This window comes from Podarcis raffonei, chromosome 3 (assembly GCF_027172205.1).
Source record: "Podarcis raffonei isolate rPodRaf1 chromosome 3, rPodRaf1.pri, whole genome shotgun sequence".
Taxonomy (NCBI): Eukaryota; Metazoa; Chordata; class Lepidosauria; order Squamata; family Lacertidae; genus Podarcis; species Podarcis raffonei.
Window position 1 is genome coordinate 23,706,970 of NC_070604.1, and position 22,492 is coordinate 23,729,461.

General features: G+C 40.8%; 1 protein-coding gene across 2 annotated transcripts in view; it reads right to left on the minus strand.

The window, feature by feature from the left end:
- CSMD1 (CUB and Sushi multiple domains 1) overlaps positions 1-22,492 on the minus strand; it is a 949,519-nt gene that overhangs the window by 31,321 nt on the left and 895,706 nt on the right. For both annotated transcript variants that reach the window (XM_053380819.1, XM_053380818.1), the window contains exons 53-61: positions 18,694-18,867; positions 14,691-14,864; positions 10,131-10,319; positions 9,266-9,439; positions 7,195-7,377; positions 4,562-4,738; positions 3,219-3,398; positions 2,845-3,018; positions 963-1,136 (exon numbers count right to left, since the gene is read on the minus strand). In XM_053380819.1, the coding sequence (XP_053236794.1) occupies positions 963-1,136; positions 2,845-3,018; positions 3,219-3,398; positions 4,562-4,738; positions 7,195-7,377; positions 9,266-9,439; positions 10,131-10,319; positions 14,691-14,864; positions 18,694-18,867 (1,599 nt within the window). The remainder of the gene's footprint in view (positions 1-962; positions 1,137-2,844; positions 3,019-3,218; positions 3,399-4,561; positions 4,739-7,194; positions 7,378-9,265; positions 9,440-10,130; positions 10,320-14,690; positions 14,865-18,693; positions 18,868-22,492) is intronic.

Below are 22,492 nucleotides of genomic sequence, written 5' to 3' on the forward strand. Positions count from 1 at the left end.
GGGGAAACTTGGCTGATGACTGGAGGTCTGCTCACACTTCACTGGAATACACACACGCACACAGAGAGATTTTATTTCCAGCAGACTACTGGGGAGGTGAATTTATAAATGCAACGTTAAGAACATCTGTCTTTTAGAAACCTATGGTGACCTTTTTACACATTCAAACTGCACATGATGTTAAACACATAAGTAGCAATCCCATTGTGTGCAATTTGAAATATTGGGGAAAGTCAGGGTGCAGTTCCCTCAAGATCACAGCATGTAACAGGGGCAAGTTTTAAATTTTCCCTCCCCAGGAGCACTCTCTATGGCACTTGCCTCCCCGTGCAACAAATAATGTTAGCCAATGGAAGTCCCAACTCCCACACAATCTACTGCATGAGTGCAGGGTGGGGTTGGGGGCAAATTTCACAGTTGCCTAAGCAATGCCAAACTGCCAAACCTTACAAAGTTGTGATGATTTGCTATGAGGTAGGCGAAAAACCAGGTGGCTAGAGCCAATCCGCCAAGTGGAAAAAATTCCTACCAGGCCCCTTGGGCAACCAACCGAGGTCCATAGCAAGGTCAAGTGCTGAGGCAAAGCCTAAAAGGGCGGGCCAAACCATGCCCACCAGCCCGGCTGGCTGGAGTGTGTGACATGGGCCCAGGACTCCAATGACGCAGGGGCCCTGGCCACACCCCTCCTGCGGAAGCGGGAAGCGATTCCTGCTCACAACACCTCCCCTCTGGAAAGAGGATAGGCTTTCCCATCATCCCTGACCACTGGTCCTGCTAGCTAGGGATCATGGGAGTTGTAGGCCAAAAACATCTGGAGGGCCAAGTTTGCCTATGCCAGGATTAAGCCTTAAGTTTATCCCATGCACAGCAGCTTCTCTCATTTTAGTTTATCTTCAACAGAGTAGGAAACATGTGTGAAGCGGCGCTTAGGCACAGCACAAATAAATAATTGTAGCAATTACCAATGCATGTTGGCTGAATTCCACTCCAACTGCCATCTGCTTGGCATATTCTCCTTGAAGATCCTATTAGTATCAAAGGTGGTCTGCACTGAAAAGATACTTCAGATCTGTAGGTGAAACTTTTGCCACTGAGTCGCCCCTCGGCTGGTGTACCAGGCTCTCCACAAAAGACAGCTATTACAGAAAAAGGGAACATGTTCAATAAAAGGCTTTAAAACTATGTATAGCATATGCATAGTGAAGTTTTTTTGGGGGGGTGTGTGTGAATACAAGTTAGCAGGCACCACACTGCTTATCCAATTTACATCGATTTTTGAATGCTAATTTATTGCTATCATCATTTGTTTGCAAGTATTGAATGCCCTGATGTGCCATTAAACACCCCACAAAAGTAACATTAACTGAGATGCCTAATTTACAGATGAGGTACCTAGTGTTGAGAGTACAGTATTGAGAAAGGGCTCCAGCTCCCTTGGCCTGAAAGCGAGATGAGCGACACAACCCCATAGTCACATTTGACCGGACTTAACTGTCCAGGGGTCCTTTACCTTTACCTAGTAAGGAGCACACAGAGCCTAAGAAGGGGCAGATTTGGTGGGGAACAGGAACAATGAGAAGGGTGCCAGTTGCATATAATGCGTGCATATGGAATACAGGAAGCCATTCTTGTGGGAGGACATTTCATGGGGCATATTATGGAATATGAAACTACAAGTGAGCTGGTACTTTCCCCCCTTCTAATTTTGTAGCTGAATTATACTCAAACTACCCTTCTTCTTCGTGTAAGTATGCTTCGGCAATAAGCGTTTTCCTCATAAGAATTCGAAACAGAATAAGGAAAAGTCAAGACGAGTTGGCTAAGTCAGGAGTATCAAATTATCCCAGATCAATGAAAAGGCCTTTCCTTGGCTACTTGTTCTCCTACTCTAAATTATCAATTTTTTTGCCACTGAGTAGTTTCATGCAATTTTTTTTAAAAATCATTTTCAAATGTTTAGTTTTTCAGTCTTTGCAGGCTTGATATTGTCTGAAGGCGCATGAGGTCACCACCTAGTTGGAAGCTATGCAGGTCTGGGTCCAATCAGTGCTTCGATGAATGACCATATGTATACCAGGAATATGCCACCTTGGTTCCATGACAGAAGAAAAGTGGAATATTAATGGATGGAAGAAAGAAAGAAAGTCTTCTTGGTTCCGTGTTTCCCAGAGTATCTTTTCAGAACATGGACCAATATGTGTTCAGAAGTTCTTGTTTTTTGAAGGCACCATACCTGTGTTACTTGCTCATATTCTATGCACTTTAAGAATGTGCTAAAAATTCATTGCTCAAGGACTACCTCCAATCCTAGTCACATTTAAAGCAATGGTCAAGGGTTATACGTCTGTAAACACAATTACAAACTAGCTATTAAGTCATAAACAATGAAACAACAATAAGACAGCAAATGGATGCTCTATCAAGAAATGTTTTAATTTTCCATAGGAGTAAGCACTTGGGAGATTCAGAATTTAAAAGAAAGGAAAAGCTATGAGCAATGCTGTCACAGGCAAAAAATGCATGTCACTATTTTCAATATTACATTACTTATTGTGGCATTTCAGAAGCACAAGTACTGCTTGTATTTCCAGTGCCTGGTTGTTATGCAAAGCAGCATGGGTGGTGCCACCCTACAGCTAATCTTGATCCCCCATACAACAATATGATGATGATGACGACGACATCATCATCATTTTAATTATACTCTGTCCATCTGGCTGTGTTTTCCCCCAGCCCAGAACATTCAGTTTCTGGTCCTACATGACAGCATCTCATAGTTCTCCCAAACATGACTATTGCACCATGATTTTTATTTTATCAACAATTTAATCTTAGTAAACTTACGCAGGCACTGTGGGATCTCTCCCCTCCACTCTCCTCGACCTTCACATGACAGGATAGCAGAATTGGAAAGGTGATACCCATCAGCACAACTGTAACTTAGACTTGATCCCCAGTGGAAATCAGAGCCTTCCACTTTGCCATACACCACCTGGGGTGGTGGTCCACATGTGATAGCTAATGAAAACAAAAAAGAAAAGATTTTTATCGGGGGTGGAATGTAAAAACTGAACAAGATGTCTTTATAAGCCTTTGTCAATATGGTGCCACCCAGATGTTTTGGACTACAACTCTTGTTTTATTCTACTTTTTTTCTGAGAACGGTTAAGCTGAGAAACTTGTAACTTGAATTTTTGTCAGCTAATTAAAGCCCAAACCTTTGCAGATGGGTTTAGTCTGGTTCCAGGTGCCATCTTTCGTACAGCGTATGGTGGATGCACCAACAGGTTCCATTAGGTACCCTGGGTTGCACTGATAGGTGACCGTCTTATTAAAGGTGAAATCCCTTCCAAAATGGATGCCATTTGATAATTCACCTGGATCTCCACAACTGATCACTAGGGTTAGAACACAAAGAGGAAACATGTTTTATTTTAAAATATAAAAATAATAAAACTATATCTTGCATAAGCGCACATGCAGAAACAGATATAACAACAGACATCACCTAGGGATCTGTATGCAAGTTTACATTTATATTCAGGAAGCCCTTGGCGAACCTCAATGTGACTCCTAAACCAATGAAGTTTTAAAAATGCATTTTTCTGTGTATGTCTACGGCAAAGTGGAGGCATGTGCTCCTGAAGTGCAAATATAATCAGGGGCTTCTAACAGTGCCTCTATAGCTTCTACCACGCGTAGAAGAAATGTTACTGGATTAGGAGATGTTCTGATCCTCAAAAACGAGTTGTGCTCACAAACTGAAGAAGCCCCCTGTTGCCCAAATCTATGTAAATGTTGCACAAACACACCTGTACAAACTCTAAGTCACATTTCCTGCATTATTATACATTTTGGGAGTTCTACTGCATGTATTTTTCTGATTTACTCTGTAGGTAACACGTCCCCCATTACACAGGCATACACTGTAAATCCCAAATATGGATTGTTTCCAGTACAGACTGAAATAACAGAAAGGATAATTTTATAAAACTGCTGTTACTCAGATTATAAAACTGCTGCTCCTCAGAAGCCATGTTGCTTAATGATAAAAGACGAAACAGTGCCAACAAAGATTTTTGATTGGTATGTGATTTAAGCATTCATAGATGTATACTGTTTTGAGTAAAAAGGTAGTTCACTCAATTTACTTTCATGTATGTTGTTGCAAAAACGTTACAGGTAGGACCAATAAATTTCTCTGCAGGACAGCCATATAGGTGTGCTTGCAGAAAAATAAGCCTTACAGCACAATCGTATTATGCATGTTTACTTGGGAGTATGTCCCAGAATGTCAGCATAGTTTACTCACTGCAAATATAAGGGTGAGGTAACCTATGGTTGCGAAGTTAAACAAACTTGCTTGGAAGTAAGCTTCAATCTCAATGGGATTTTCTTTCGAACAAACATACTTAGGACCAGGCTCCATATGTGGCGATGAATGAGAGTTTAATTTACTGTGCCCTCCTTTTTTGAAGAAAACACTTGTCTTCCTTTTACAAGGATAGCACATCTATTTTCAGTCTTTAAGCATATTGTTAACAGGGCGTCAGTTCCCAACCTGTGCAGTCTGGGGCAGAGCCAGTCCATGTCCCGTTGGCCGTACAGTGTCGTGTAGTTAGTCCTGAAGTCTTGTAACCTTCCCAACAGGCATAAATGACTGAGCTAGAAAATGAAATTCCGTCATTGAAGACTATTTTGCCATTGGCTGGTGTCCCAGGATTGCCACAAGATACAGCTGTCAAAAGTGGGGAAGATAGGGAAAGCAAAATAAAGTAAATTTGATTTATCCTTTACACTGACGCAGGACAAATCCTGGAAAACCAAAGCTTTTCAGTTGTTTAGTTTGTGGTAAAGTTATCAAAATATGCTTGCCCTATATTGGGTTTATATTACCGTTCTACTTCATTATTGGCAGAAGTTGCTTTTGCATGCATTAGTAAAAATGGGGCACAAAAAGAGAAGGGGAGAAATAATTGAAGGTGAGAGGTAGTCAAAGCACTGGGATGTTTGTTCATAGACATCTCCTCTTTTTAAAGATGTAGTCTTAAATATGCATTGAGAGAACTTGCACCAATTTGCTCCCAGAAATAGCTGGGGTGATTTTACAAGGTGAAACCAGTGGTTAGTGTTCACATGCTAGGTTTTTGCCTGTGCAAAACTGAATTCTCCATTAAACGGGAAATTCACTTTCCTTGCAGTGTTCCTTGAGATTATCTGTTTCAGTTAGACAGCAGCTTGCCTTTCACACAGTCTCACTCCTAATATAATTTGCTCATAAAGGTTACAGCTCCAGCCTATTGTATTGAAAACAGGCTCGAGTACGGTTCTGTGCAAATGGTTTTGCTGTGAGGGAAGGAAAGTGAAGATTCGTCCTGTTTCTTGTGATCACAGTTGCTTAAACCTGAGTCATGTCAGATAAGACTGAGACAAAAAGGGGCCCCAGCTAAGGTCCTTGAGTGGGATTTTTGATAAATCAGCTTTTCTGTTAAGAGCTTGAGGGTTCAGAAGATTAAATTAACTCAGTCTCCAGGTGGATATTAGACTGGAGGAACCACATTGGTAGCAACAGCAATAAAGATATCTGTATAAGGGAAGAAACCCCTCTTTTGGTGCAAATTGCACATGTATATGCATGCAGTCACAAATACAATTTGAGCCAATAGGTCACTATCAGTTTAGTCCCAGTTCAGGTATTTAACTATACTGGCATTTTTCACATCATTCTCCAATCAGATTTTTTAAATAAAAAAAATTACTTCCTAATATGAATGTAAAACGAAAGAGGGGAAAACCCAACCCACATTAGCTACAGTGTACAACCAGAGACTTTTCTATGTTCTCTTTCGAATTAGTTCATAGGATGCTCAAAATGCACTTTGTAGTAACTCATACAAAAACGCCCACAGAAATACTGGTATTTAAATGCACGACATCAATTCTATATATGAAAGAACGGTGAAATGTTCTGCTGGTGAAAAACAAGCTGTAAGCTGTGGGAAGATGGATTACTGGCTAGAAAGGAGAACAGGTGCTTATAATAAATTAAAATAGGAGAGGTTCATAATCACTTGTGTATGTGACCTGTGTGTGTACTGAGGTTGTTGTTTTTTTGGCAGGGAGAAGAAAGGTGAATGAAGGACAAAATGTGAATCCAGATCAAAACCTGCCTGCAGCTCTTAAGTCTTAACTTATGATACATGCAGGCCTTCTCAGATTCTGTTTCACTTTCCCGAGGCAAGTGCCTTCCCCACATTGCCTGTGAGCTTAGGCAAGACAATAAACTTTTCATTAAACCACGGGTGAGTAATTGGCAGCCTGTAGCTACATCCAGCTTGGAACAATGTCTTTTAAGATATTGTGAGACTATTGGTTGTGTTTTCTTTTTCCTGGCCCTAATGGATGGTACTTAAGAGAATGTGGTAGACTTCTTTCCATCAGAAAGCTTACATCAGATTCGCATTACAGCAAAGTTCTGCTATAAGTATGATCAACTTAGAGATAAACAGTTTCAAATCCACAATAGTAATGATGATTCAGCAGACCACCATACTTCCATTATTTTGTTTTACTTCCATACTTTTTTAAGACCGTTGCACATTTTGCTACGATGTTGTTTATATAGTATTGTATTAAAGGTAAAAAAAATAAAATGGTAAAGCACCCCTGAATGGTTAAGACCAGTCAAAGGCTACTATGGTGTGTGGCACTCATTTCGCTTTCAGGCTGAGGGAGCCAGCGTTTGTATGCAGACAGCTTTCCGGATCATGTGACCAGCATGACTAAACTGCTTCTGGTCCAAGGGGCACCGTGACAAAACCAGAGCGCACAGAAATGCCGTTTACCTTCCCGCCACAGTGGTACCTATTTATCTACTTGCACTGGTGTGTTTTCAAACTGCTAGGTTGGCAGGAGCTGGGACAGAGCAATGGGAGCTCATTCCATCATGGGGATTCGAACCGCCGACCTTTTGATTGGCAAGCCCAAGAGGCTCAGTGGTTTAGTCCACAGCGCCACCTGCGCATTGTATTAACAGGTGTGGGACTAATAAAAGAGAGTGGTGAACCTGATCAGTTCTATTAAGAACCAAGATTGAAATAAAGCAAGTAGTTAAATGTACTTTCAAGCACAAACAAGAGCTCCAAGAACACCAAGTATCATATTTGTGGAATCTGAGCTGAATCTGATACTGACCTTCACATACTGGCTGCAAGCCAGACCAAGATCCATTAAGGAGGCATGTTCTTTCTGGGGAACCTCTCAGCTGATAACCCATTTCACAGGAAAAACGTAGCAGGCTTTTTATCTTGAACTCATCCCCAAGTCTGGACCCATGGGATGGCACTCCAGGATCATCACAATATCCTGGGTTGTTTCCTGTAAATGCAAAGTATCAAAAGGGTCATTATCAGGAGGCGTCAGCACGGTTTAGTGTCAATCGGCTAACGACCAGCCATGCATCAGCTCCACTTCAAATTCTGTGTCTCTTTGAGGTGTGCCCCAAAAGCACATTACAAAACACAAGGCGTCAAACAAATATTCTTGCCCAAGAGCCACAATAGGCCGAGTCTGCCTACCAAATACAGGTTTGATCAACAGAGACTTAACAATAATTTAAGTTAACATAGGTCTATGTCCCACTGAATATAATCAGAGAAGAGCTGAAAATTCCATGTCAGAACTCTTCTGCTCAAGATGCAGGGTTAGAAAGAGGGTGTGCCTGCCCAGAACCTTGTTCCTGTGTAGGAAAAGTGCATGTAGAATGTGTTTTTGCTTTTGTTTAAAAGCCAGACTAATTATATGCACAAATACATATATTATACATATAATACCTAGACAAGAGTCAAGTCCTATCTGGTACTATATTTCTACAGTATCATTTTATAAATATTTGTATGCAGTTATATGCACTGTTACGTGGCAAGTTCCCGCCTCCCCTCAAAGAAATAAAGACACAGGACACAAGAATTCAGGTTAACGGGTCAAATTAGGCCACAACTTTATTGATTACAGGAATTGATATCGCGGGGGCTGGAGCCAGCCCCCGCGCGTGTGGGGGAGGGGCGTGAAGCCCGCAACCCCACCTCCTTGCCAGCACGGAAGTGGCTTTGTGTTGATTACATTAGGAAACCTGGAGTGTATATACCGGTAAATATAATAATGCAAATAATATATGAGAATCGCTTTAAAAAACAAAACCTAGCAGAGCTGGTAAACATACAATCCACTCATTGCTGAGATCATCTTCTCTCCTCATTCTTATGGCTTCATGAAGACCCCAACTGAACTGAAGAAAAATCATGACCAACAGCAGCATGAAGGATACAAACATTAGTGATATGTCTGTACAGTGGTACCTCGTGTTACGTACTTAATGCGTTCCGGAGGTCCCCTCATAATAGGAAACCGCTCGTAACATGAGGCATGGTTTTTCTAACGGTGCCGCCAGACTGCGACTTCTGCTCGCACCCCGGGGCAAAGGTCATAACAAGGGGCAGAGCACATAACCTGCAGCATTCGTAAGGGGGATGGTACGTCACACAAGGTACCACTGTATACAAAAAGTATACTTTACTTGATCTTCCAAAATCAGGAAGTATCCTTAGTATCTAGAGGCACTCCTAGTTATTGGCTACTGAGCCATATAAAGGTAAAGGTACCCCTGGCCGTTAGGTCTAGTCGCAGACGACTCTGTGGTTGTGCGCTCATCTCGCTCTATAGGCTGAGGGAGCCGGCATTTGTCCGCAGACAGCTTCCAGGTCATGCGGCTAGCATGACTAAGCCGCTTCTGGTGAACCAGAGCAGCGCATGGAAACGCCGTTTACCTTCCCGCCGGAGTGGTATCTATTTATCTACTTGCACTTGACATGCTTTCGAACTGCTAGGTGGGCAGGAGCTGGGACCGAACAACGGGAGCTCACCCCGTTGCGGGGATTCAAACTGCCGACCTTCTGATCGGCAAGCCTTAGGCATCCCTACTGAGCCATATAACACATTCTAAATGGATGCTGGGTTAAGGAAGAAACTTTGGAGACAACATGTATCCCTACAGACCATAGATGGATTCAGCAATAGATCATCTTTCAGACACAAAAAGGTGTTAAAAGAAATCACTGTTATAATGGGAGTGAACGGCTAACCAAAGAGCAACTGAGAGCATAAAATCTGACTTATTAAACTTCACTTGCATTAAAATCTGCTGCAAGGGAATAGTTTTAATAATTTCAGCTACAAGGTCACATTAAGTCAATGCTTTCAAAGGTACCTGAGCAGTGAGGGAGAGTTCCACTCCAGCGGCTGTTTTCTTGGCATGCTCTAGTAGAGTTTCCTATGAGAGTTCGACTTCCTGTACAAGAGTAGCGAACTATAGATCCATACGTAAATTTGTCCCCTGACAGAATTGCATTGGTTGGGACTCCAGGGTGTCCACAAGAAATTGCTACAGTGTGGAAATAAAGGATTAGCATTTATAGCTGTTCATCTTCTGAAAGACAGCAATAGAGCCTTGTAAAGGTTTATAAATATAACATTACAATTCGCCACAATAAACATGCATTTGTATGAATGAATCATTGCTGTTCGTTTCTCTTGGTGCCCTTTTCATCTGTTCTTCACAAACCTCGGAGTGCAGGAAATAAATGAATAGAGAAGCAGATTCAAACTGTGATGAAATAGATCTGCTACAGGTAGGCCCAGGCATGATATAGTTCTACAATTCTTCCTACCTGGGCCAAAATGACGTTCACAAAACCATTTTAGCCAGTTAAAATCTTAACTAAGCAAACTAAATCGAGGCCCATAGAAATCTGGGTCTTTAAAAACAAGTAAACAAAAACACATAGCCTAAATTTGAGCTTGGGTAGGTTCTCAACCAGAGCTCTGGGTTTGAGAAGGAAAATTGTATGGAAAAAAAACATCAGCTGTGTTGACCTTCTGTTCCTGGTAATGGCTGGTATACTATTGCACACAACAGTAGATACCTTGTTAAGGAAATTCTCCCGAGTGCAGGACAAAATTCAGCATACCGACATTGTTAAATCAATTATTTACATGCACTTCGGTGATAACTGATGCTTCCTGGCCTTCTGGTGAAAAAAATAAAGTAAAATTTCAGTTTGTTGCATACTTACGCAAACATGTGGGCAATGATCTGTCCCAAAAACCATTAGCTTTACAAGTCAGAGCAGATGATCCAAGAAGATAAAATCCTTTCTTGCAGTGGTACACCACAATGATTCCATACTTGAAAGACTCTGGGAAATTCTGCTGCCCATGGCGAACGGCATTTTCCACGAAGCCTGGATCTGAACAGTTCACCACTGAAATACAAGGTTTTTCACTACTGAATAGAAAAATCCAAATGAAAATATTCATGGCATGCAATGTACAATTCAGTGCTGCTGAAAGCTCAATCCCACAGTCATTAATTAATGCCAAATACATTTGATTCAACATTTTGCTGGTAGATGGGTTTCCATAGCCAATCACTAAAGCTTTACATAATTGAAAATATGCAAAGAAATATACAATTTCTGTTAACTTGATGACTGCGGCGTTTTTATTTGGCACCAAGAGTGTCATGTGCATTAAAATGGCACAGAAGTGGTATGATCCCTTACACTTTCGCACAGACAAAGCTGTGGTCGAAGTAAAGGTGTAAGACCCATAAATAGTAGTAGTGGTAAGTGACAGACTTAAAAGAGGAGAAAGGCTAAAACATTGATAGTATTTGTTTAGATAAGGCATCCCCAACCTTTGGCCCTCCAGATGATTTGGACTACAATTCCCATCATCCCTGACCACTAGTCCTGTTTGCTAGGGATCATGGGAGTTGTAGGCCAAAACATCTGGAAGGCCGCAGGTTGGGGATGCCTGGTTTAGATAAACAATGGAGAGGTTGGATGACATTGCAAATGATGTGGAGGGAGAAATGAGGGAAGCAGTAAGAAGCAGAGATAGGATAGTTGGGAGCACATGGACACACTCACAGCACACAGGGCAGGAAGAGGAAATAAAGCCGCACACTGAGAATCAGGAAGGTATTGACCTATCAGCGAAACAAGAATTAGGCACACTCAAGCCCCACTGATTTCAGTGAAATGCAAGTGTACACAGCAGTGCTTTGGATTTAGTACACCTGTGTGTGGAATGGGCTACCTCACCTGGAAAGGAGGGCAAAAATGTACATAAAATGTGCATACATTTTGTGCGATATGCAAAAGTGTACTCTATTTTGTGAGTGGGGAGGAAGGCCCCCAAATAAACCAGGGACTGTACATAATAATATATCTAATAGACAGAGTGTCAAAAAGTGAATTTCCTCCCCATGGATATATTTTCATGCTAGAAAAGGATGCTTAAAGGCACAAGAGCCTTGCTTTCTTCCAATGCCCAACTCAAACCATCGAGAAAACCTCAAGCTGTAGGAGTTGTGAACCTGTTCATTCAAGGACCAGAAGCTTACAGCAGCAACTAAAAAACAGTATCTGTTTCAGTCCTCTCTGTAATCAGTTAGAGCAAGCATTCAGAAGTTTGGTTCCCCCCCCCCAAAAAAAATAACAGTAAAATCTGGTGACCAGAGACTTGTATAAGGCTACCTAGACACTACCTGTTTACTTTGCCATTGAGCTGAAATTCTGCAGAACATAAAAGGTGGAATCCTCAACAACTGTCAGCTAACGGGTAAAGAGGAAGGTGAAATCCTTTGTTTATTCAGTTACTTGTCTTTAGAAAAGAGGATTAAAATCCTGGAAACACTGTCTATAGAGATCATGGCACTGACAAACAAAGCAGAAAGATGGTTTATGGCTTGATATTTGTCTTCATCCCCCCCCCCCCCAGAAGGTCCAAGTCTTTTAACACTTGACCTCTTTAGTCAGCAAATCAACACTGCTCTAGAGCTGTTCTCACAAACTGCTTATGGCTTGGCATACACACACAGATAACTTCCCCAGTGAACCACCAGCTTCACCTTTTTGTGACTATTACTCATATTCATCTGGTAATTTTATCCCTATACCAGGGGGAACTCTCATAACATTAGTGACTGTCAGGCTGCAATATGTAAACTTTTTCAATTGACTTGTTTAACTTAAGTTGTTAAATGAGAAAGAAGCCTACCCAACTAAAGTGGAACCTTGGTTTAAGAACAGTCCAGTTTAAGAACAATTCAGTTTATGAACTCTGCAAAACTGGAAATAGTGTTCCAGTTTGAGAACTTTACCTCGGTCTAAGAACGAAATCCGAATGGTGGAAGGGCACCGGTGGCGGGAGGCCTCATTAGGGAAAGCATGCCCCGGTTTAAGAACGGTTTTGGTTTAAGAACGGACTTCTGGAACGGATTAAGTTCGTAAACTGAAGTACCACTGTAAATGGTTTTTGCTCTGCGTTTTATTTCACTCGCCAGCTTTTAATTGTCATAACTGCAGATTGCAATGATATTGACCTGCCAATTAAAGAAGCCCAGCTCTGGCTTTGTGGGTAGTTCCTACTCATACATAGAAGTAGCCCACTATAATTAGTTTTGGGGAACTGGGGAACTTTCACATTCATCCCAAGGATACCTTGCCAACCCTGCCCCACACCTAAATTGAGTGAGTGGCAAAAATCAGGAGAGAAGATACTCCCACAACTGTATGAAATATACCTTTAATTCTAAGGGACAAAGCACTTCTCTTTACATATACATATATATTTAAGGCTACCGGGGGGAAAAGAATGAATGAATTGTGGCCTCAATTTAAGCTGCTTCAAATATAGAGCTGTACTAGCTGATTTCCCTGATTGCCCTTCACCCAAGGGACCCAGTTGTAAATCAAGGCAAGAGAGAAGGAGATTGCTTTCTCTCAATGACAGGTGCAAAGAGTTACATAGGAAATAAATGCAGGCAATCTGAATTTAGTCTGTTGAGAAATAAAGAAAGAAGGACATTTAAATCTGCCCTGTTGACACTCGAACCTCATTTTGCATGGATTCAAACCCTTGATGCCAAAGTCAAATATTATTGTTCTTTTGAGCCTTGGTACCTGGTGAAACTCAGCACTGTTGCCCTTATGCTAAGGAACAGGGAAGCAAAGGAGTTGATCCTCACAAACCCTTCATATTTACCCATATTTACTCATTAACCACCACTATATCCCTTCCCTATTTAAATACTTGTACAGACGGGAATTCTCTCTTATGAATGCATATTGAACGTTAGCACTTGATGCGTCTATTTAGTTATCTGTGTATTATTTATTTTTATTAAAACATTTGTATACTACAATTTCATTTTTAAAAAAAATATCCAAATGGTTTGCAACAACTGGTAAACCCATAAAGATTTAAAATTAGCTTATGAGCTAGGTATTACAGAAAATATTTTCTGGATTGTATGCACCAGCCAGGTGGCGTTCTAAGTTGCAATTACTGGTATGTGCCTGATTTTATACCTATATGAGGGCTTGCTGTCTTTTATACAGGTTGCAAGGAACATGGTGCTACTACAAAAGAGTATTGTCTCCAAATATACACTACAGAGGCTTCCAGATGTGTGTTTACTGTGATATTAGTACTCCCCATGCATGCAAGTTTTACAATGCCCAAACAACACCATCGGCACCAAAATGCCTCCCCAATTTAATCCAGATTTACAATTTCTGAGTAAAAAGAAAGCACACTATTGTGCATAAGCTATTTGTGATATCTCAGCAACCTTCCTGCAAATTAAGCCCTCATCTGGAAAAACCCTATAACACACACAACAATTTTCTCTACTACTAATTTATTATTTGTACCCCGCCCATCTGGCTGGGTTTTCCCAGCCACTCTGGGCGGCTTCCACAAAGACCAAAAATACACTAATATGTCATACATTAAAAACTTCCCTGAACAGGGCTGCCTTAAGATGTCTTCTGAATGTCAGGTAGTTGTTTATCTCTTTGACATCTGATGGGAGGGTGTTCCACAGGGCGGGCGCCACTACCGAGAAGGCCCTCTGCCTGGTTCCCTGTAGCTTTGCTTCTCGCAATGAGGGAACCGCCAGAAGGCCCTTGGCGCTGGACCTCAGCGTCCGGGCAGAAAGATGTGGGTGGAGACGCTCCTTCAGTTATACTGGGCCGAGGCCGTCTACACCAGACTACTAGACTTTGTGGAGGTATGCGCATGACCGCAGCTCAGAGATGACATTTTAAATAACAACTCTGCTCTCTGAAATGTGCCATCCTGTCTTGAATTCACCCAGCAGCATTAAAGCTTAACTAAATAGCTAAATTTGTCAAAATTAGCAGCTTCTATTTGCTTACTCAATGGAGGAAGTTTGACCTTGCTTAGCATTTCCCAATGACAATACTGTTTATATACAGTGGTACCTTGGTTCGTAATCCAAACAGTTCATTAACTAGGCTGTTCGTAACCCGAGGTACCACTGTACCAAATTAGCACCTGCACAATTATTATTAATTAAATGGTGATATCTGCCCACAATCTGTAAGATGGCGATAGGTTGATGGGGGCGGGGTGGGGTTGGATAGAAGTAGAAGCAGTTGTAGAAGCAGCAACAGCTTATTTTCAAATAGGTTAGACTTCTCCAAAGGAAATAATTCTTCCAGTTACAAATTTCCAAAATGACTGGAAGGGTTCCAATTGCATCATACTATCAAGGAAGAGCAGCTTTACATTTTTAAAAATAAAAAATAAAAAAATCTTACCTCGGCATGTAGGTAAGGAGCTGCTCCACTGCCCATTGCTCCGGCACTGTGCTTGGGAGGCGCCCTGAAGCAAATATCCAGTATTGCAGGTGAAGTTCACAACGTCGTTCAGATTGAACTCACTGCCATTGGTCATTCCGTGAGCGGGGTTTCCGGGGTGGCCACACGTGATTGCTTTTGAAAGGAAACACAGAACAGATTACAAACTTTTGGGAAGGGCATGTCGAGAACATAAACGAGTTATGCACTCTGGTGCTTCGATCCAGAAAATACGTTGCGGGCGGAGGGGTTAAATGCACACACAGAACAACCCCATTTGCAATGGCTTCCCCATCAAGGAGGAATCAGGAAAATATTAATAGAACGGCTGCGCCCAACTAAAGCGGAAGCTGATACACACAGGAACTCCATATGAGTGAACAAAGGGATCTAGAATACAATATAGCCTGCACTGATGGGCAATATATTTAAGGAGGCATAGCATTTTTAAAAACAAAGAAACAAACAACTGATAGTAATTGAGCTCAGACTGTATTGCCAAGGCTGAAATGTGAAAAATGGAAGTTAGCAGATCATGCCATTTTTTTTGGGTTTTTTACTGCCATAAATGGTGGTTGAACAAAAGTTATCAGAAATCCAATTTATTGATAGTCGACGTGTGATGGCTCCCTGCCCCTCCCCCGGAAGAAAATCAACATGTAGGACTCATTTGGGTGAAACTGATGAGACTCTATGTGGGCGCTGTACGTATAACAACCTTAATTTTTATAATGGGAAAACAAAAAATGATAAACCATAGTGGTGGTTCTCCCTATCTGTGAGGGGTCGCAAGGAGACAGCTATTAAGTCATCATCTAGCAAATACAGTTCACAAGAGTTAAACACAGCCACAAGACTAAAGTTCAACATTGTCTTTCGCTTCACCACAATCACCACTATCTATGTGATATAAATATGGTGCCAACACCATACTAGGTGCTATACAGAGCATATAAGCAGCATAGTTCCTACCTTGAGGGCATATTATTATTTGTGCTGGATGTTTGACACCCCCTGCCATTTTTATAGTTCCAAACAGACAACAAAAACAAGAACTTCTGGTTGCCTGCCATACATGGCTGGTGGGTTGTGTTGGGTTTGGTGGTTTACAAGTTGTGTAGACTTGGAAATCTAACAACTTTTCCTCCTTGTGTGTGTAGTTGTGCATCTCAAAGGGCTTATCCCTAGTATACTCCCCAGCATAGTAAGAGCTATTTTTTAAAGGAAATGAATTCTAAAAGTAGACTATTTCTTAAAACTACAAGAAATTAGGAATGCTTTAAATATGTAACGAAAAGTCTCTGTCCAGGAGAACAAGCAGATATGATAATGATATTTATATCCTGTTTGTGGTGGTAAACTAGAAAACAGAGGCATATTGCCTTGCAATATGGAGGTTCCATCTTTAGCTTTCATAACTGATAGCTGCTGAGTGATCTGTCCTCCTGAGTGATCTGAATTTGCCTAATAACATATTAAGGGTTTTGTTACCTGACACTTTCTTCACCATGAATCCTACAATTCAATGAGATGCCAGAAGAGATTATATGTGGTATGCTGTTGCAATGCAAAATTGAGGTTGTCTGTAAAAATTGCGATAGTGAAGGATGCTTGTATTTAGATTATTGTCCTTTTCGGCAAATGCATATTCCACTCAGTCAGTTCCGGTTTACACCCCTCATTACTCTTGACAGATGCTGTTTTTTGTGATGCCTTCCAGAAACAAAAGGTCTCAGCCCTTGTGTCTTGTCTTACCACATCATCATTATTGTTGTCACACATTGCCAACCTCTTGACAGATCAACACTCTGCAATTGTTGTGTTTGCAAGTAAAGGCATATCAGAAAAATATGGCAACTGCAATATTCTTCTGTTCCCTCTTTCCGTAGTAGCCTTTATGCAACAGCTGCATATTATTTGCAATATTAAGGTGTTTACAATAATGTTGTTACAGCTCACATTTAAAAACTGCCGTAACTGAGTTCAATGTGATAAAATTATTCAACAAGGCCTGGCTATAGCCAGGTTATGGCACCAGTAAAATGTGGTTATCAGTGTGAGGCATTTGAAATGCAGTTGCACCATAGAAATCATACAATGACATGTTGATATCGGTAGTTTTATTTACAATCCTGCTCCTAACATGGAATGCCCTTTTTCTACAGTGGCAACTGTAGAAAAGGCGCCGTGGAACAAGTACACAGAATCGGAGCTAGATTTGGACCGGGTTTACCTAAGCTTTTCAAGCTCAGGATAATTGTATCATTTACATTACTACGGTAAGAACACACCTGTTCCAACAGTTTTACATATTTATCTCCAAGATTCTAAAACCAACACTTATATGGTTATTGGTTTAGTTTCTCAAATATCATCAAGAAGCTTAATATTTAGCCTTCCTGGTTTATACACAAAATGAGGAACATATACACTGGTAAACTAAAACATATTTTACTGAATTAAGTACTTTTTTAAAAAAATATGCACTGACATACATAAAAATTACACAAAATCATGGAAGCAACAGTTTTTAAAAGAGCAAGATACCAAGTTTAAATCATGCTCTAGTCTTAAAATATAACAGCATATAAATAATATATTGTATTATTTATATGATGTTAGCCACTCTGAGCCCAGCTCCGGCTGGGGAGGGTGGGATAGAAATAAAAATTTATTATTATTAAAATGTCTATCATTCAAACCTATTATAGTTCTATGATATAATCCTGCTACGGTAGTCTCTAAACCAATGATGAGCATTACATGTGTTTTACAAGACATTAAAAAGTATAGCACTCTGAGTACTTAGCATACATTATTCCAGCAAGCCATACAACAAACACGTAAGGCAGTTTAGTGCTATGAACCCTACAGTATGATGGGCACGGTGTGCGTTGCCCATTAAGTGTATGTGTAAGCCAGGATTTGGACTTGGCTCTTCTAGCTCATAGTTCCTGCTAGTTCCAAAAAAAACAACAACCCTGTCCAATTCTCATAAGACATTTTGGAATTATGGTAATAGGTACATTTAGCAGCCTACTCACATGCTGTTGACTCTGCATTGCAGGAGAGCACAGGAATAGACATCAGGGTTAAGACTTCAGGCCACATGCTTGGGCAAGAGACTGATGATACTGCTTCCAAGTCTGGTGCTAAAGCAGCAGCATCAACCAATACTATCATGCAAAGCTGAGCTTGGATTTGTGCTGTGTACACCCACTCCCATTTACTGTACTCTGAATCCCAGTGCACTCCCTGTTGCGAATTCTCCGTGGTGCTTTGGCAGAAATGCTCAGAGTTCCAGGTTCTTCAGTGCAGTGCAGTACATTTATTGTGAGCTATATATACACAAAAATCTACAGGCTATAATACACGAGCAGTTCATACAGTCAAACAGAGTACTGCACCTTAAGGCAAACTGGCTGCACCTTAAGGCAAACAGGAAGACCTTTCTATCTCTCTCTCTCTCTCTCTCTGACCACACTCTTCTACACCACCCACTTACTGCTGGACAGGTTTCCCCTTTAAACCAATGACAGCCAATCAACTGACAGCACATTACTGCTGAGTCTTTCTGACCCAGCACTTTCATAGAAATTATTGCAGGCTGATTACATCAGTCAGTTGTATCAGCTAGCAAACTCAAGCCTGCAGACTTACTATCTCACACAGCATTCTGTGAATCCCAACACTCCCACCACTGGGTTGGGAAGCAGTGGACCCATTAATCACAATCCACACCTGTCCTGTTGCTTTTTATTAAATACTGCATTTTGATGCCCCCCCCCAAACCAACTGCAATCTGAATTCAGGGAGGGGGGGGGGACACCCAGCTGCATTTGAAGGCAGTTATGTGTACATAACCTTTTCTACCAGCTACTGTTAATCATTCTTACCCGTCTAAGAGCTGATCAGCTTGCTATTACTTAGAGAAGAATAGATCACTGGGGAAAGTGGTACTTACAGACACAAACTGGTGTTTGCCCAGACCATTTGTGGTCTTGCAAGCATATCCGAACAGACGTGCCGACAAGTCGAAAACCAGGGTTACATTGGTACACCACAGTGTCGCGATAACTGAAGCCGTCTCCACTAATGTGGCCATTTACAATAGGATCTGGAGAACCACAGTGTCCAGCTAGAATAAGAGGGTGGGAGGGAACAGAAGAAAAGAACACAAACTTCACTTTCAGCTCACATAGCAGTCCATCGTCAACAAGAATAATGTTAAACAAAAACATTGCCTTAAGCCCTCAGCACCCCGCGAGGTATATCTGCAAAACTGAAAAACATTGCTATTGATTCAGTTGTCCTTTATTTACAGTCCACTCTTCAACAAACATGCTCTTATGAATTTATTAAAAAGCTGAAGCTTGGCCCCTTGGTGCAGATTGCAAGGCTGTTCTGCAACTGGCCGTGACAACGGTAGATGCACTTTCTTCCAGCTTGCGAATTAATTGAAAGAAATAATCCAGGCTTCTGCATGAGAGATTCCTCATGTTGAGGCGGCTGTGAAACTGCCCTATTCCCACATCTGTGCTGCTTGGGCAAAGTAGAAATTTGGGAAACGGGGAGCATAGATTGCTAAACACACACAGTGAATTGCGAGCACTGTCATATGTATCCTGATATTCAGCTCTATGGAAACAAAGGTACATTTGTTGATGCTAAGCCCGGATAATCCTATATTGATTTTTTTTGTTGTTGTTCCTGCAGACGTGAAAATGAGAAGCTGAAATGCAACAGCTATTAATTGAAGTCAGATTTATTAAAACATAGGAGATCTCAGGTTGGCTGAAGGGTACTAACTTGGAACTTGCCATTATTGTTTGTTTCTGAAGGAACCTTAACAGCCATGTGCATGTTCCATGTGATTCATTTCGTTTACAGAGCATGTCACTTGATGGATGTAATGATTTCCTGTCATTTTGAACCTAGTTAAATTAAACACCCTTACAGCTGATGAACTTAAGAAGCAAGGCAATAAAACACCAAATATATGTAATCTTCCAATCAAGCCAAATTAGCCCTAAGTATATTAAAGAGGCTGTTGGAAATCTATTGTTATAAACCGTGCTTTCAGGATTTTTCTGGAGATAAAATGATGGACTGGTTCGATATTAGTGCACTGCAATAATTAAACATTTACACCAAAGCAACATACATGGACTAACCTCCCTTTAAAAAAGTTCTGTAAACATACACTGTTTACACTATTCTGGAGGGGTCACCAACACTCTGGAATAGTTTTTTTTGGAGGGGGGTATATGTGGAGGCCACTACAGTGAGAAGGCGAAATTGGAGAAAACCATTTTCTTATATTAGTGGATACTTCTGTTAGATCAAAAGCCACAAGCACAATGGCAGTGTTGGGCATCCTATAGGTATTTGAAAGCAAAGCATGAAAAGACAGCAGAATGAGCTGGTGAATAATAAACATATTTTGGAAACTTTGCAATAGGGAGTAGGGTGGAGAGCTTCCAAACTTTAAGGATGCTTCCAAACTTCTCCTTATCTGAGTTTCCCACTGGCTTTTGGTGTTCCATATTACATGGTCTTGGAACAGTTGCAACAAGAAACCCTCATTGTTCCACTTTTTACTGTATTTCTAAATGTTGCAAAGACAGCTTTGCATGTGCAGTTTCTCATAGTCTTCAATTCATTCATGTCTCTTCCTCCCATTATTAATGCATTTATCCACATTCATAAAACACTACAGAAAAGCAACTGGGGTGGAGTTTTAATTTTACATTGTGTTCTAGCAAAGAGGGAAAGTACATGTGTTCAGTATTAAACACTGTATGTCAATCTAATCATTCTTTTTTGAGGCTTATTACATAAGTATGCATAAGAGATGGGGGGGGGCAAGCTAGATAAGGTGGAATTGATTGGAAACATGGCACAGTACATTACTTTAGAAATAAATTTTTTCCTGGTAGACTACTTAATTCCTTAGAAATTACCCGAGTAGACCAGACTCCAGAAGAAGTTTTTGGTTCTGTCATTTCTCTCTGTGTATGCAAGGCAGCGAGAACTCACAACACAATTAAGGAATGTAATGGAAGACAGCCACTCATTGGTTAAGTAGGGCAGGTACAGGGCAAGTATCAATGATGTGAGCTGTAGATCAGCAACATCTGGAGGGTCAAAAAAAGCTTTTTGTGTGAAAATTATCTATGCCTATAAATACCTGTGTTTATGCAAGGCTTCCCCATAATAATAATAGTAGTAATAGTGGTAGTGATAGTGGTAGTGGTAGTAATAATAATAATGATAATGATAATGATGATAATAATAATAATAATAATAATAATAATAATAATAATAATAGTAATAATAATAATATATTTATACCCCACCCATCTGGCCACTCTGGGCGGCTTCCAACAAAATATTAAAATACAATAGTCTATTAAACATTAGCAGCTTCCCTAAACAGGGCTGCCTTCAGATGTCTTCTCAAAGTCTGGTAGTTGTTTTTTTCTTTGACATCTGGTGGGAGGGCGTTCCACAGGGCGGGTGCCACTACCGAGAAGGCCCTCTGCCTGGTTCCCTGTAACTTGGCTTCTCGCAGCGAGGGAACCGCCAGAAGGCCCTTGGCACTGGACCTCAGTGTCTGGGCAGAACGATGGGGGTGGAGACGCTCCGTCAGGTATACTGGACTGAGGTCAGCACCAACACTTTGAATTGTGCTTGGAAATGTACTGGGAGCCAATGTAGGTCTTTCAAGACAGGTGTTATGTGGCCTCGGTGGCTGCTCCCAGTCACCAGTATAGCTGCCACATTCTGGATTAGTTGTAGTTTCTGGGTCACCTTCAAAGGTAGCCACACATAGAGTGCATTGCAGTAGTCCAAGCAGGAGATAACTAGAGCATGCACCACTCTGGCGAGGCAGTCCGCAGACAGGTAGGGTCTCAGCCTGCGTACCAGATGGAGCTTGTAGCAGGATCTACAGTGCATACCCTTATAGAGTTTATAGTGCATAATTGCTTTAAATATTAGGACTTCTGTTCATTTATGCATGCACGAGGTAATAAAAAAATATCCCAGAACTTCTATTAGGATATAAAATGTTATAAAAATCACTTGACAAAATTCCAATTGACAGTAACAGACTATAGATTAGTGCAAAGTCAGAACAGCATGCACAGACCCCATTGATTTAAATGGTACTTTGATGGAGGGCAATAGTGCATAGGACTGCACAAAATGTTTTCTATTAAAATGGTTGCAAATATGTACCTGTAATTCCTGAGCACACACATATTAGCACTATTTCATAAAATAACTCTTAAGTGTATCGGCTGGGTATATATTGAGTAATGCTTGAATGTGCTCAGATTTCTCTCTCATTAAATTACTCACCACTGAAATCTAAACAACCACTTTGTGAGCTATACATTCAAACTGAAATGAGTGACAACTGCAATTAATTTTGAGGCAGAAAATATTAATATCAAAGCAGTAGGGGCAAGAGGTCAGACTCAAAAATCTAACTTCTGAGCTGTAACATGCTCTGGTAATGACAAGTTCCTGATTTGTGAAGTTAAAATTGGAAATGAGCATTTGAACTGTATGTGTGTGTGTGTATATATATATATATATATATATAATTTCAGTTTTCAATATAAAGAAATTCCTCTTTGAATACTAATGGCTGTAGTTTTATTAATATGGATTTTAGAAGATGCCAACTTTAGTGATAGAAATAATCCATACCAAAAAAAACACACACCACCTTTTGCTCTGTATTTTTTGTTGAC